The following is a 14,709-nucleotide window of genomic DNA, read 5'->3' as shown; positions in this document are numbered from 1 at the left end:
TGCTATTCTAAAATTATAGTTTTAGAGAGCTTCTTGATAAACATTTATTTTTAAACATTTATGTTTCTACATAAATTAAAAATTAATTTGAAAAACTCCACAAATAATTCTATTTAGATTTAGATTGAGATTGCATTAAATTTATAAGTTATTTTGAAAAGAATCGACGTGAGTGTAATATCAAAAATTCCCACTGACCATTTATTTAGGTATTACCTTATGTTCTTCTACAAAATGTATTAGTTTTTACAAAGTTCATCCACTTTTGCTATTCTTAACTATAATTTAAAAAATTATTTTGAATGCTTTACATAATCTTTTCTTATTAGTCATTGCTGTTATTTAGAATATGTTGCATTTTATATATGAATCCTTCCATCAGCAATGTATCTGAGATGCACACGAGATACCTGCTGAAATCTCTTATGAGTTCTGATAGTTTGTTCATTGACATTTTTTAATTTTCTTGCACTTATAGTCCCTTCCAATTTTGCATTTCTACTCCCCTTTCCACTCCAGGATAATCTATCTTCTTGTGAGCTCAGTCGTAAATTTAAAATAATTAAAAAAAAATGTTTTCCAATATTTCTAGCTGCTCCATTATAGGAGAATAGGAGTTATAAGATTTACCTGAATGCTCTAAATTATATCCTAGAAATTTATCGATTTCTTTTAGGTATTGAAGTAAAGTTATTCAAGGACTCTTTTATTTTTCAAACAAGCAAACAAACAAACAAAGAAACCCAATACACAAAGAACCCAAACTATCTCTATTTGAAAGTTATATTTTTATTATTTTTTATTTTTAAAACAATTTCAAACTGTTGCAAGTAATTACAAAAATCATTTCCCTCTGAGAGTCATTGGAGATGCAGTTGCTGACATGATACCTCTTCACCCCCAAATACTTTAGTGTGTATTTCCTACAAACAAGAACATTCTTCTACAAACCAACAATCTATCCATCAACATTAGGAAATTATCACTGATTTATTACTGAAGTCTATTAATTTATTACTAAAGTCTATTGCTATTACTAAAGCCAATTTAAGCTTTGCCTATTGCCCATAAATGTGCTTAAAGGCAAAAGGATTCACTCCATAACCACACATTGCATTTAGTAGTGTTGCTTAATCTCCTTCAATGTAGTACATTTCTTTAATCTTCCCTTGACTTTTTTAACCCTGACAATTTTGAACATTACAAGTTGGTAATTTGTAGAATGTTTCTCAATTTGAGTTTGATGTTTCCATATGATTAAAATCAGGTTGTGCAGGAGTATTCTTCTACTGCATTCTAGAAAGTGGGGGCTTAACTTTTATTTAACCCTTTCTGGAATTAATTAAATTAGTGTTGTCAGGTTTCTTTATTGTAAACCTTCTCATTTCTCTTTTGTAATTAACATGATTTTATGGGGAGTTACTCTGAAACTATGTAAATATCCCATCTTTATCAAATTTTCCATTTATTCATTTGTATCCATTTAGACTCAAGGATTACTATTTTATTCACTAATTGTTTATTCATTAGGTAATCTGTTAACATTATTGCTTATTGTGTTCAAACTTGCAAGTACAAGATCTTTTAAGCTGACTTTGTTCTTTTGACATCTCCCCATCACTCTCTGTATTTTCTGGTCCAACCAGATATTCTGTCCTTATCTTTCACTTTCTCTGCCCCAGTCTTGGAATTTCCTGTTTTCTCCAAGAAGGCTTGGAGAGGCAGCATTTAGAAGCCATGATCTGGGAGCTCAAAGTGCTCACTGCCATGGGGATGCAGCTGCTCCTAGGTTCTCTTGGTGGACATAGCTAGGGAATTGGTTTGACTTACATGTATGCATGTGCACGTTACATCTATTTGTTTGATTTACATTTATGCAAGTATGTATACATTACATCTATATCCATCGCTATGTATTGAAAACAATGAGTTCGTACTGATATCCTTAATGCTAATCAAACATCTCAGGGTTCATCCTAGTTTTCTCCCTTTCATATTTCTAAATTCCTTCTCCAAGAGTGAGAAGGCTGTCTGCTCTGCCTTCACTACCATTTCCCCCTTCTCTGTTACTTCCTCACCCCTCACCTACTACAATGTAAGAATGCCTTTCTTACCTTTTTTGGGGCAACAAAAACCCTACCTACTCTCCCCCCATTCATGAATACTCTACTCACCCCCCTTGGGCTGAGTCATTCCCTGCATGGTAGCCCTTTTCTCCATTCTTGGGTTCCAACATCCCATATTCACCGCATGAACACTGTCTTTAACATGCTCAGGCCTCTAGATTTCACTCTAGACAGGCACCCAACTTTCCCTGCCTCTGACATCCTGTGCTGGCCTCCTGTCGACGCCCTCCTTACCCTGCTTTGGTTTTAATGCCCTGCTTTAGGCTGCTGCTGACACTGCCCCTTCCCCACAAGAATGCCTCTTTAGCCCTTTGGGGTTCTAACATCCTATGCTGCTAGACCAGTTCCCTTCTACTCCCCAGGTGGATGTCCTCTGACATCCTGTGCGTCCTCTTCTAGGACACCCCCTCTCTTTAGAGGCCCACTTCCTTCTGCTCAGTCTTCAAAAACTGTGCTTCAGGCACTGGGGATTCCCTCCTCTCCCTGCTTGTTTTCTGACACCCTAGTTGTCCCTTAGCTGTTGCTGCTGGAGCCCTCTGTGGGGACACTCACTGTACTCCCGCTGCCCAGCCTTCTATAGGCCATATTAGGCTGTCCTCTCTGTAGGAACATCCTCCTTGACCTGCTCATTTTCTGACACCTCTTGCTGAGCCCCTGTGACTCTCCCAGCACTCTGCATAGATCCACACCTAAGGACATGTACTTAAAGTTGTTAAAAAGGGAAAGAAAAGGAAAAGGAAGAAGAAAACACATGAAAAGTTTCTTCAATTCAAATATTATTTATTTTTGCTACATCTTTTATTTTCATAATTCATCTTGAGATCTTATATATTTGATTTGTCTTTTTAGAGGAAAAGCTTGGATTTGTGGACCAGGTAGATCTATTTTCCCAATGTTATCATTTAAATTTCCTTTTAACTCATAAATATAATGTTTTGCTTTCATAATTTATTTGCATTAGAGAAAGGTTATTTATTTATCATTTTATTGTTGATTTCTATTTTTATTGTATCTTGACAAACAATATAATTTGTATGATACCAGTTTTTATAATTTATTAAGCCTACTCCACATACAGTATCTAGTCTTTTCTAAATGCTTTGCGAGTGCCTGAAAACAAAGAACATTCTCTCTGCTGTGCACGTTTGTGTGCAAATGCATGTGTGTGTGCACACATATCTTGTTAATTATATTATTCAAATACTCTATATCTTGAATAAGTTTTGCACCAGTCTTTGAAAGTGGTATTTTAGTTTCCTACTATAAGTATGCAATTGTCAAATTTGGCAGCTTTGTTTATATTTTGAAGCTATATTATCAGACGAATATAGGTCTATGATTGTTTTAAGTTCTTGATGGATTTTTGGTTATTTTATCTATATAACTTTCTCTAAACTTCAGTTAATGCTTTTTATATTAAATTCTTTCTTGAATAGATATACAAACTTTGGTCAATATTTGTTTTTTATATCATTTCCCAAAATTCTTATGTTGCATTCTTTGAGGATAGTATTGTTTTAAGTGTCTTCTATAAATTAAGTCCTGATGCATTTTTAGTCTAATCTGAGAGTTTTTTGTGAGATGATTTAAATTTATTATCTGCATTTTAATTACTAATATATTTGAATTTATTTCTTCCATATAATTTTGTTTGTTATATAATATGTTCTTGTTCCCTTTCTTTCCTCCAATTATGTAGGTCAATTTTTTTCATCATTTTCCTTTTATACATTTAAAAAGTTATATTTTTCATTTCTATATTCATATTCTACATTATGTAAATATATAGTTAATAAAAATTTAAAATGTATTTTTCTAGTTAAATATGAAGCTTATCCTTACTTCAGGTTTCACAAATAAGGCAAAAGAGTTGAAATATTTTATTTCCTTCTATTGTCTCTTAACTTTCAACTTCCAAGTTTACTTCCCAGGTTGTAACTAAACATATTCAGTTTTATAATGAGTTTGTATGGAAAATACACAAGTAGTTTTTTTTTACCCATTTCTTTGCTTATTATTAATTCATTTCCCACATATATTCTTTAAACTTCTTTATTTTTTTCTTGATAGAGTTCATTCTTTGCTGCTTCTGTCAATGAAAATCTGAGACGAACTAAAATACGGCCTCTCTGAAATTGTCAGCCATTGACACAATTGAATGATTTTTTAATTTAGATATAGAATTCTAAAGTCAGAGGTTCTCTCTATTGACTCCTGATATTATACATTTCCAAAGATAAATATAATATCAATGAGACTTATGTTTCTTTCCTCCCTGGTAACATCAAGGATATTCTTTCTATTCTCTATCATTACTCTTGTGAAGTTTTACTATGTTCCTGTAGTGTGAATGGAATAAAATTATCCTGACTCTTCTTGTCCCATGTGTTGGAAATAGTTTAGTTCTCTAGTAATCTTGGGATGCATGCAAGGCTGTTCCAGTCTCTATTCATGGGAGTGTTATGTCTCACACCCTGAGCTCCTGAAAGGCAGTCAGTGTCAAATGGGTTGTAGCCATGGAGATCTGAGAAATCCTGGTCACTGCTCCTGCACTTTTTGCTTAGATCTGTGCCCAGCTCTTCTGTACCAAGTGATTTTAGTTTTTGACCATGAATTAACAAGTGTTCCCTTTGGTTATTTTCATGTAGGAAATAACTCCCTTTCTTAGTTTCATAATCAGCAATTATTAATTTTGAACTTTAAAAAGTCATTTCCACTGTAGTGAGAGGAGGATATGTTTAATCTATCTTCATAAATATTAGCTTAGAGGAAGCTGAGACTCTTTCCAGTCAATCTTATGCTAAGGTCATTAAGTCTTACTTTAAAAAAGTGATAGAGAGAGAACTTTTGTACCTGAATATTTAAAGAAGGTTGGGAAGGCTAAAGGCAAGAAGAAGTTTAGGGTAAAGGGATGAAAAATGAGCACTGCAAGTTAGAGTATGTACCACCATAAAGTTGGTTCCATACAATGTGTGCAGCCAAGAAAGTGACCAGGAGGAATGCATTTGTATACCTCATTTCTGTGTCATCAACCCATAGAACCAATTTAAATTCCGTGGCCTGGGAACAACTATTCTGGGTACACGTTCCATCTCATAAACTAAATTTCCTTTAACCTGTACATTGCAATTTCACCTACCAAATGCTCAGTTGCTACTTGAGTGAGACTATCGTGTAGCCTGAACTTGACAGCTATCCTGCCAAATACCCCAACCATTGTGTCATGGAATTGAGAGGTTTAAGAGTCTTTATGACCTTCTATCCCAAATCAGTCTTCCTTTACCCAATACCTACTTCCCTGGGTTTTTCCAGGAGACCTCTGGAAATTAGTGTGTTAGGGGAAAGAGAAGGTTCTATGCTTGTATTTAGGGGTCAAACAAAGATACGGTTGGATACTCTGAACTGGGAAAGATGTATGATTTCACGCTGCTACATTAGCACTATCATCTGCTCTCTCATTTACCTATAGCTCGTATTGGCTAGGTTCCCACAAGACTTTCTGTTCTACACACAGGTGAGGCCACAGATGCTCTCTAAAAAGCCCTATTTATGTTTTCCAGAGCTGTGGTTTCCAGAATCTATTTGTTCAGGACACAGCCCCCTGGACTTATCAGTTTCACTTTTTGGTCACCCTTTTGGTCCAGAATCTTTATGGACTGTATCTGGTTGGTTCCCAACCCACCATCACACCTGACAACTCTCCAGATCGTCCCTCTGGTCTCTGCTATCTCGATTCATCACTAAGCTTTGGCCAACTGAACTTCACCCCTGATTTCACCACAGCTGGGAAGGGTGTTTGGACATGTTTTCTACCTTTTTACAAAGATTACCTTATGGAAAAAAAGAGAAAGAAGAAGGAAAGATAAATGTTATTTCCCGACTACCAGTTGTATACCAAATACTGTGCTTGATAATTTAGATTCATTGTCTTAATTGTTTCAACCAAAATTGGAGTTAGATGTTAACCTTAAAAAGAAAGCAAACACACTCTAAATTATGTAATTCCTTAAAAAGTGTGAAATAATTAAGGACCTATAAGCTAATAAAAACATAAAGATTTATTACTCAGTTTACGAGTCAACAAACTCATGTCTACATGGAACTTTTAACGTTTTGAAAATGAAGTTGTGATGCACGATGTCTCAGTTCCAGAGGAACTTCCCCAGCCATTCAGAGGCACATACCATAGTTTCTGCTTTAATTTGATTTTAAAATAATGATATCTTATGTTCGATACCTCATTTGGAGTATAATGCATGAGTTTAGTTTTTCTCTGTCCTTCGCATTTATCAAATTCTTAAGCATTTCTCATTATTTCTTAAAATGACGTAGGAGATGGATTGGTACTTTTGTTTGGCTCATGCTAATGTTTTAGAGTAGGGGTTCCCAATCCCTGGGACTGCAGACCAGTACTGGTCTTTGGCCTGTTAGGAACCGGGCCACTCAGTAGGAGGTCAGCGGTGGGCGAGTGAAGCTTCATCTATCTGCAGCTGCTCCCCAGCGCCAGCGTCACTGCCTCAGCTCCACCTCAGATCGTCAGCCATTAGATTCTCATAGGAGCACCACTCCCTGGTGCCAAAAAGATTGAGTACCACTGTTTTAGATCGGTTTAGAGTAGGCAAAGAGATGGTCATGGATAACAGTAAAACCACTGGCTATTTTAAATGTGCTCTTTCAAGTATGCGTTTAAGGACACAAAATTCTACGTGTAGAGATAATTGGTGAATGTCGGCTGGCCTGAATTCATGCTGATAGCTAAGACTTGCCTTTCTTCATACACTCCCATTATATGTCTATAAAGAGAAGTGAGCCCTCAACTACTGGGAGATAGTTGAATGGGAGATGCATCTGCAAGTCCTGAATAGCAAGACTAACTCGTATCTGTCATAATGAAAAAGGAAGGTTTTTGCATTCATTTATTTTCCTAGCATCTGACAGGACACAGCTTAGGTAAGTTTGCTGACTACATTTCTATCACTCTGGTTCAAGCAGATAATTCTTTGCAGGAAACATTACTGTAACATCAGAGGAAAGAATCTGGTCAATGCAGTTTAGAAGATGAATTAAATAGTTTTGTAATGTAAGTGAAGGAAGTCCAGACCACTACTTTGGTGGACAACTTTTTAAATTGCTTTAAGGTAGAAAACATTTAATCAATTCTTATTTATTCTTACAAGCCATTTTATTGATTAAAAACTGGAGAGATCTTTACCTGTGCTTGTAGATCAAACTGCCGCAAGGTGGGTGGGAGACAGCTGCTGCCCCTGTACGTTAACTGCACGGAACTCACAAACCTTCCTCTGTGCTTCTGAAATGTCACCGCCTTCATATCCTGAGTATTGGCTAAACCATGATATTTGGAGTCACTAGGCCATTTAAAGCTTTTATGTACTTGAACTCAGAAATTGACTCACATTTTTTCTGGGAGCTCCTGACTTGGGGATATTTGCCTGAGGGTTTCTCTTCTTTGCCCTTTATGGCCATTCATTTCTGTGTAAATCCATGATTTGGAATTGTCTGTAAAAATGAGTTTTTAAGGATTGACCATTTATGAAAGATAACCACCAAAATAACCAATCATTTTTGTGCAAGGGTCATTGTTATGCATCTTATCCTATTAATAGGTTTATGGTTTTCTTTCAAGTTTTAAGGAAGAACATCAATAAACTTAGTGTTGTTTGCATATTATGCATTATTTTTAAAAAGCCATATGGACATATAATTAAACCCTTCTTAAACTAGTCAATGTTCAAAATATAGCCTATATACAAATTTCTCCTGCTTAGTTTCTTTCATTTTGTGGCAGTTTTATAAACTAGTCAGTGGACTCCCTACTGATTTCTCACCAGTGCTGGTAAAGTTATAAGAATTTAAATTTATCTACAGTAATTAATAGTCATTTATAACTAGACCTCTTTTTTTAGATAACCAGGGTCTACAATGCCTTGGCAGATGTGAAAGCAAACAGGTAAAGCCCATGTTCTGGCTGGGCAAAATTTTGTGTCACTGACCCAACCTTTAAAGGGAATCAGGTTTTTCACCTGGGTCCATGGATGAGTTTCACACGGTATTCTGTGAATGTCCAAAAATTCACTGCAAATGTTTTCTATGTGAGAATGTATGTGAATTTTCAATTAACTTTTAAAAAAAGAGGTTGTAGAATATAAAGCAGTGGTCCACAACCTTTTTGGCACCAGGGACCGGTGCTCCTATGAGAATCTAATGCCTGATGATCTGAGGTGGAGCTGAGGCAGTGACGCTAGTGCTGGGGAGCGGCTGCAAATAGATGAAGCTTCGCTTGTGTGCCGCTCACCTCCTCCTATGCGGCCTGGTTTCTAACAGGCCACAGACCAGTACCAGTCCATGGCCCGGGGGTGGAGGACCCCTGGTATAGTGGATCAGTGTGGCATACTTGTATGCTTGTATCAGTATAACAGACTCTGGAATCAGACTGCCTAGATTTGTATCCCAACCTACCACTTGGCTGTGTGACTTTGAACATGTTACTTAACTTCTCTCTGCTTCATTATTCTCAAAATTGCAGATATGATCTTACCGGGTTGCTGTAAGGATTAAATGTGAGGATTTTATGAGCATTTGAAGATCATAATACAGTGGCAGGCACTTAGCACTCATTAAATGTTGGTAATTACCATTATGTTCTCAAAGGAATTTGTAACCACCAGAGTTAAGAGCCACCAACCTAAGCCATTTTTAGAATCATACTTAAAACAAAAATCAGTTCTTCGATTGGGCAGTCACAGTTGAACCTAATTGTAATATAATATTCATTAGCAAAACATAGAGATGCATATTCGTAATGAGGCAGAAAGACTTGTAAATAGCTCTGAAAGTGTGCAAGGCCAATTTGTGTTGTTTTCCCACAACACAAGAAGAAAGGGTTTCCCTGGTCCTTGGATGAGCCCCCAAGTGAAATACTTTCAATCTGTTCCTGATTGCTGTACCGCCCAAGCGTAGCTTGAAACCCTGAGGCTTTCAGGACAATAGTTTAAATTGCAACTCTAAGTTAGTCAATGCTGTCTCAGCATTTTGTTGTTGTTGTTTCTTTAGTTATCATGGAAGTCAAAAGTTACAAATGCAATGAGATTCTGAATCTTTTAATGAAAGATAAAACAACAATATAAACATACACAAATTTACAGAGAAGGAATCAACTTTAATACATTTGGAGTAAAAGGTGTTTCTTATTTAAATATGGTATAAAAATAAATGCAAGAAACATTAACTGAGAATGTACGGACAACAAAGATACGAGCTTGTTTCTGACTGTGGATATATTGGTGAAATAAAACTTTCTGTGCTAATTTATTATTTAATAAATGTGAAGCCATATGTATACTTATTGATATATGCTTTTTTTTCTTTTTCAATTCTTCCAGTTTGTGACTGACTGAATTTTCTGTGAACTGTGTGTCTAGCAGAAGCTTTAAGAGAGAGAGAGAGAAAGGGAAAGAAAAAGATTTATTTCACTTGAACTTGGTAAAAAGGAAAAGACATGGATCCAGCTTAGTACAAGGAGGAAGTAAGCAGACAACACTTTGAAATGGAGGCATTGAGATGGCAGAGTCCCTTGGAGATTGCAATGCCTTAATGCACACAATGAAAGAACAATTCAGGTCCTTTGCTCATGCAACATCTTGGTCTAATGTCCTCTGCTCCAGGTAACAACAAAGAGCTACAAAGTATATGCAGCGACTCAATCTGTTTCCATGCTACAAGGTGATCCATTTAGTAAGACTGAACGAGGCTTGTTAACCTCTTTGACGTGACAGATTTCCCCTGAGAAAAAATATAAACAGGGATAAACAAAGAAAACAGTATGATCGCTGAAAACCTGCTTATGAGTAACATCTATCTATTGCAGTTGATTTTTGTGCAAGGGTGAAAATGGAACCCATTAGGTGCAGCTTAGTTCAAACTTCACGACGAACTTCCCTCCCGCCAACACATCAAACAAAATGAGCCTCCCTCCTTCCACCCTCCCACTCCTCCTGCCCACTTCCTCCCCACTGCAAACAGACTGATGGGTTCACAGCACAGATTAGCAAATCATAAAACATGTCCATAAACGTTCATTGAGGCTTAGCAATGATGCAACACCTAGGTTAGCAATTGGTTATAAACATTTTACAACAAAACTTTGTAAGTTGCTCTGAAAGATAGCAATGTGAATGCATTCTTGGTCAATCGCTGGAACTAGTATTATATTGATATATATTCAGATATGCATAGAGTATGATTTTATTAAATAAAATGCATTTTTGAGGGTATGATCGGTGGAAACTCAAGATTGAGTCTATCCTTTATCCTATATAGTAATGGAGATAAAGGTGCCAATTATACATCTAAAGATAAAAGTTTATTTGAATCCTACTTCAAATCATAGACATTTCCCTGTCCTTTTCCATCTGATTTCCTCCAACTCCAAGCCCAGAAAAATCCCATATATCCTGATTCCACATATTGTGTTAATATCTAGAATGCATATTCATTTTGGAGGGAAATCTTGAAAACTGTCCCTGTTAATTACAAGTATTCTAGAGAGATAAGAAATTTAAAATTTCTGATCAGAATAGCAGATTGCTGATTAGTGATTTATGTTCCATCTTTTATTGTATATACTTTAGATGGTCCACTTATTGAATGGAATTTGTGCTTCTTAGAGGTTAAAATAATGAGGAAAAAATCAAAATGTTTTTTAAGAAATATAATAGTTTAGTACTATACTAGTCAAATAGTCAATGGTCTTGATTTACTAGCTAATGTGGCTCAGATAGAGTTTAATAAGGGAGTGGTGTGGTGTTGGGAGAAAAAACCATCACTCATGACCACATTTTGGGAAAAGCACAAGATGTTTAAGAAATCATTAATAATTCACAAATCAGGCTTTCTTTACACACTGTACAGTAACTGACAAGGAACTTTTTGCTGACTTGAGCAGTGGCAGCGAAAACCAAGCGCCATTTTCTTTTAATTGGGCAAAAGGGTTCACAACTTAGCTTTCAGCAACCAACAGTAGAAAATGCCAAAGTTTAGCAAAGGTTTTTCTCACTTAGCTCTAGTCATTTTTCAGGAGGAAAAATAATAAAGGAAAAATCAGATTATTAACAATATGCCCTACTTTACATTATATATTGGCCTCGTAAACAAAATATGTTTTTTCTTCTTGACACCACTACTGCACTTTTTCTCATCCCTGAAATGTGGATAATAATATTACCTACTTTAAAAGCTATTTCTGAAGAATAATACAAGTAAATGCTAAAACTATTATTGAAACATTCTACATATTCTATTAATAATAATAATAATTATTATTATTCATGTTATATGCTTTTGCATTAGGACGCCAAGACCTAAAGTCACTGTTTCGACTCTGAGAAAAGCAGAAAATTGTGAATAAATTGGAAGCTGAAATGATACTGCTTTTTCATCCAAAACATGGGCAAGTAGGTTAATCAAACAATGTTGGAATCAAAAAACTAATTTTCTATACTTGAAGACTATACTATTTCCTATATTTACTACTGTATTCTCTTATGCTATTAATATAACTATATATAATATAAATGTATACATATTCATTCTGAAGATAATGTATTTTTAAAAAGTGCTTACTGTTTCACATATCGAAAGAGTGAATTCTTATATAGTAGAAGAAGAGGGGAAAGATGTTAATATAAAACTATTTCTTTTAAACCATTTGATTAATGTAATTTGGTTCAAACTATTGGGAAAAAAGTGAAGTGGATGCATTGAAATAGGAAGCCATTTGAAACTCAGATATAATAATTTTTTTTTACTTGAACTATAAATGTAATAAATAGTAATATGGTTCTCTCAAATTTTTCCCCCCAAATATCATTGAAGCTGTTAGTACTTGGAAGTATGGGCTTCATTAAGAAGAAAGTGAGGTACAAGTTTAGCTTGATAGGCTGTTGTCCCAGGAGATAATTTAAAAAAAAAAAAAAAAAAAAACCTCATTTATGGAAGCTCAAAGAGAAACACAGGCATACAATAAACCTGGGGTTTTGTGATAATAGACAAACAGATGAATAAAAATGGGAAATCTTATACATACATTTTAATATAGTCACACAATAAAACACTTTGTATAATATAAACTTATCAAATTTGTAACAAGGATATCTGTTTTTTGTATTGAGACAACTAAGAGGCAAATTTAGGTACAACTAACAGTAAAAAGAACTTAAGAGCCCCAATCTGAGGCCAGAGTAAATAGCCCGGATGACCAATGAGTCATTTAGGTTGAGGGTCTAGATCACTTGTCTCTATCTGTAAACCGAGTGCACATCCTGCCTTGTTCACACACCAGAAAGAAAAGTACAAAGGCAATATTCTAGTGCGCAAAGAAATATCGATCACTTGCTCTATTGGAAGATCTTAAATTAAAAAGGACATTGATATTTTCTTTTAAGTGGGAAAGAATATATTTGTACATCAGCCATTTTGTAACAATCATTTTTAGCGCAGTCTCTTGGAGGCTCTGTGGAATGATCCCCTGACAATTATCTTTCATAATTTTTCCAAGTTGAAGAATCTGAGAAAATTTTACAGCTAAATTTTAATTTCATTTTGGAAATGAAAAGGGCTAAAAAAAACCCTTCCCAATAGCATTTTTTATCAAATCGTTTATATTTAAATTCTATATGAATGGTACTTTTTAAAAATCAAATGACTATATATCTGTTATGTGATTTATATCCTTTCTTGCTAGATTTTAAAGGAAATAGATTACATTGTAAACAGATATCTGTTTAGAAAGACAAAAACAGAAACTCAGAACAAAATAAAACAAAAATTCGAGATCCTATGAGATTTTGTGATACTGTTTTTGGTTAGTGAACAAGATGCTAGACAAAGAAGCACATAATCAGTTTCAAAACAGAATAAACCTCAGACTTGAGCTGGTGCCTGCAGGAATACAGAACATCCATCTAATTCATAATACACTTATCATATAAACAAAGGGGGTTTTCTAGAGTCTGACAACCAAACCTCACCTCCACCAAACCAATTTCTCTATACCTTAAATGCAGTACAGAGATTTTGTTATAATTAGATAAATAAACCCTCCCAAACAAACAACCTATGTATTTGTTCTTAGCTTTTCCAAGTTAGCTATCAGTAGTTATGTATTTTTACCTGATTTTAAAAATCTTTCCTTGTCTTAAAGTAGTAAGAGAAAGTTGTGCAGACACTAATCAGTAAAAGAAAAGGAAGTAGAGGGAAGCTACTTGGGTGACAAAGCCACTCATTTGATTACTGTTGTAAAAGTACACAGCAGTCTCTCCCAGTCTACAGGACAGTAAGCAGAAAAGGAGAAATGAAGAGATAGACTTTTAGAAGATAGCCATGGAAGCATGGAAAGAGATGAGCAGGAAAGTGTCTGCATTAGAATGCCTCGTAGGCTTCAAAGACAATGGTAAAAGAATAAAAAGAAGAAAGGGCAAATCTTGTCATAGAGTTTCCTCTGATGTATGTGACCCAATCATTGGACCAGATGCTCAGCTCCACAGCTATGTAATAAAAAGAGTTGACCATTTGGTGATAATGAGATGCTGTTGGACCAGGAATAGGGTATGCCTTTATGAGAACCTGGAATAAAAGATGTTATCTGTTTGTCCTTTTACTCTCATGTTGAAAAATGTCCCTGTTTCACTTATAAATACAAATGTCTTTGCCTGGATTTTAAAATCCTTCATAATCTGGCTTCCCTGGCCTTTCCAACTGTGTATTATCAGGGTCCTTAGGCAGGCTTGAGGACCCACTCCTCTCTCAGTCCAGGTCACCTGTCCTGGCATCTAACTACCTACCTGTTCAGATCCTGCCCACTCTTCGAAAGTGAACTTCTTATCCATGTCCTTGCTGAAGTCTGTTTACTGTCCGCTGAACTCGTCTGCCATTCACCTCTCTGGACTCCATAGAATCAACCCTATACTGCATTTACATGCCATTTTGTATAATTCTCTAAGTCACCTGGCTTGGCAAAGCAATCCTCAGATGTTAAACAATATTAATATTAAAGAAGTCCCCAAATGCATACTTGTTTTCTTGCATAAGTTGAGTTCCTTGGCTGGAAATCACATTTTAAGAATAAACTTCTAGAAACCAGGGTAACAAGATTCAAATATCTTGGGATAAATAACTTTTAACTTGGAAGAAAAGAGGCACAATTAGATGAGGAATTGGGGAACATTGGTCACACAACAAATATTAGCTAATTAACTGACAGAATATGGGTCTCTTCAACTCTTGTTTTGCCCCCATTGTCCCTATTACGAAAATGAACTGGGAAGATGTTAGAAAGGAATTGAAGCTGAGCCAGGTGACTGGAAAGCTCTTCTCTGTTTTAAATGAAACCAGTTCTCCTAGGGACGCCTGCACATGAGTTTACTGAAACAGTGAATTATTTTAGCAAAACTGTGAAGAGTGAGTTCTTAGAAAGTTAGAGATAAGCTCAAATTGTTGAGACCTCGAAGAAAGGAAGGAAGGAAAGATTCTGTAGCTAGTTTGGGCCAGTGTATTTAATGTTTAACAC

General features: G+C 35.5%; 1 protein-coding gene across 12 annotated transcripts in view; it reads right to left on the bottom strand.

Moving 5' to 3' along the window:
* The window catches only part of RGS7 (regulator of G protein signaling 7), a 557,275-nt gene that overhangs the window by 70,649 nt on the left and 471,917 nt on the right, over positions 1-14,709 (bottom strand). For 9 of the 12 annotated variants that reach the window (XM_036235632.1, XM_016166718.2, XM_016166716.2 and 6 more), the window contains one exon: positions 9,229-9,926. The exons of the other annotated variants lie outside the window; for them this stretch is intronic. Coding sequence is in view for 2 of the 9 variants with exons in the window: in XM_016166721.2 (XP_016022207.1) it covers positions 9,876-9,926 (51 nt within the window). In the remaining 7 variants the exon portion in view is untranslated. Of the gene's footprint in view, positions 1-9,228; positions 9,927-14,709 lie in introns of those variants that run through there. 12 annotated transcript variants of the gene reach the window in all.

The sequence above is a fragment of the Rousettus aegyptiacus genome, unplaced genomic scaffold (genome assembly GCF_014176215.1).
Source record: "Rousettus aegyptiacus isolate mRouAeg1 unplaced genomic scaffold, mRouAeg1.p scaffold_m13_p_18, whole genome shotgun sequence".
In the NCBI taxonomy this organism is placed as follows: domain Eukaryota; kingdom Metazoa; phylum Chordata; class Mammalia; order Chiroptera; family Pteropodidae; genus Rousettus; species Rousettus aegyptiacus.
This window is presented reverse-complemented; position numbering and strand designations above follow the sequence as displayed.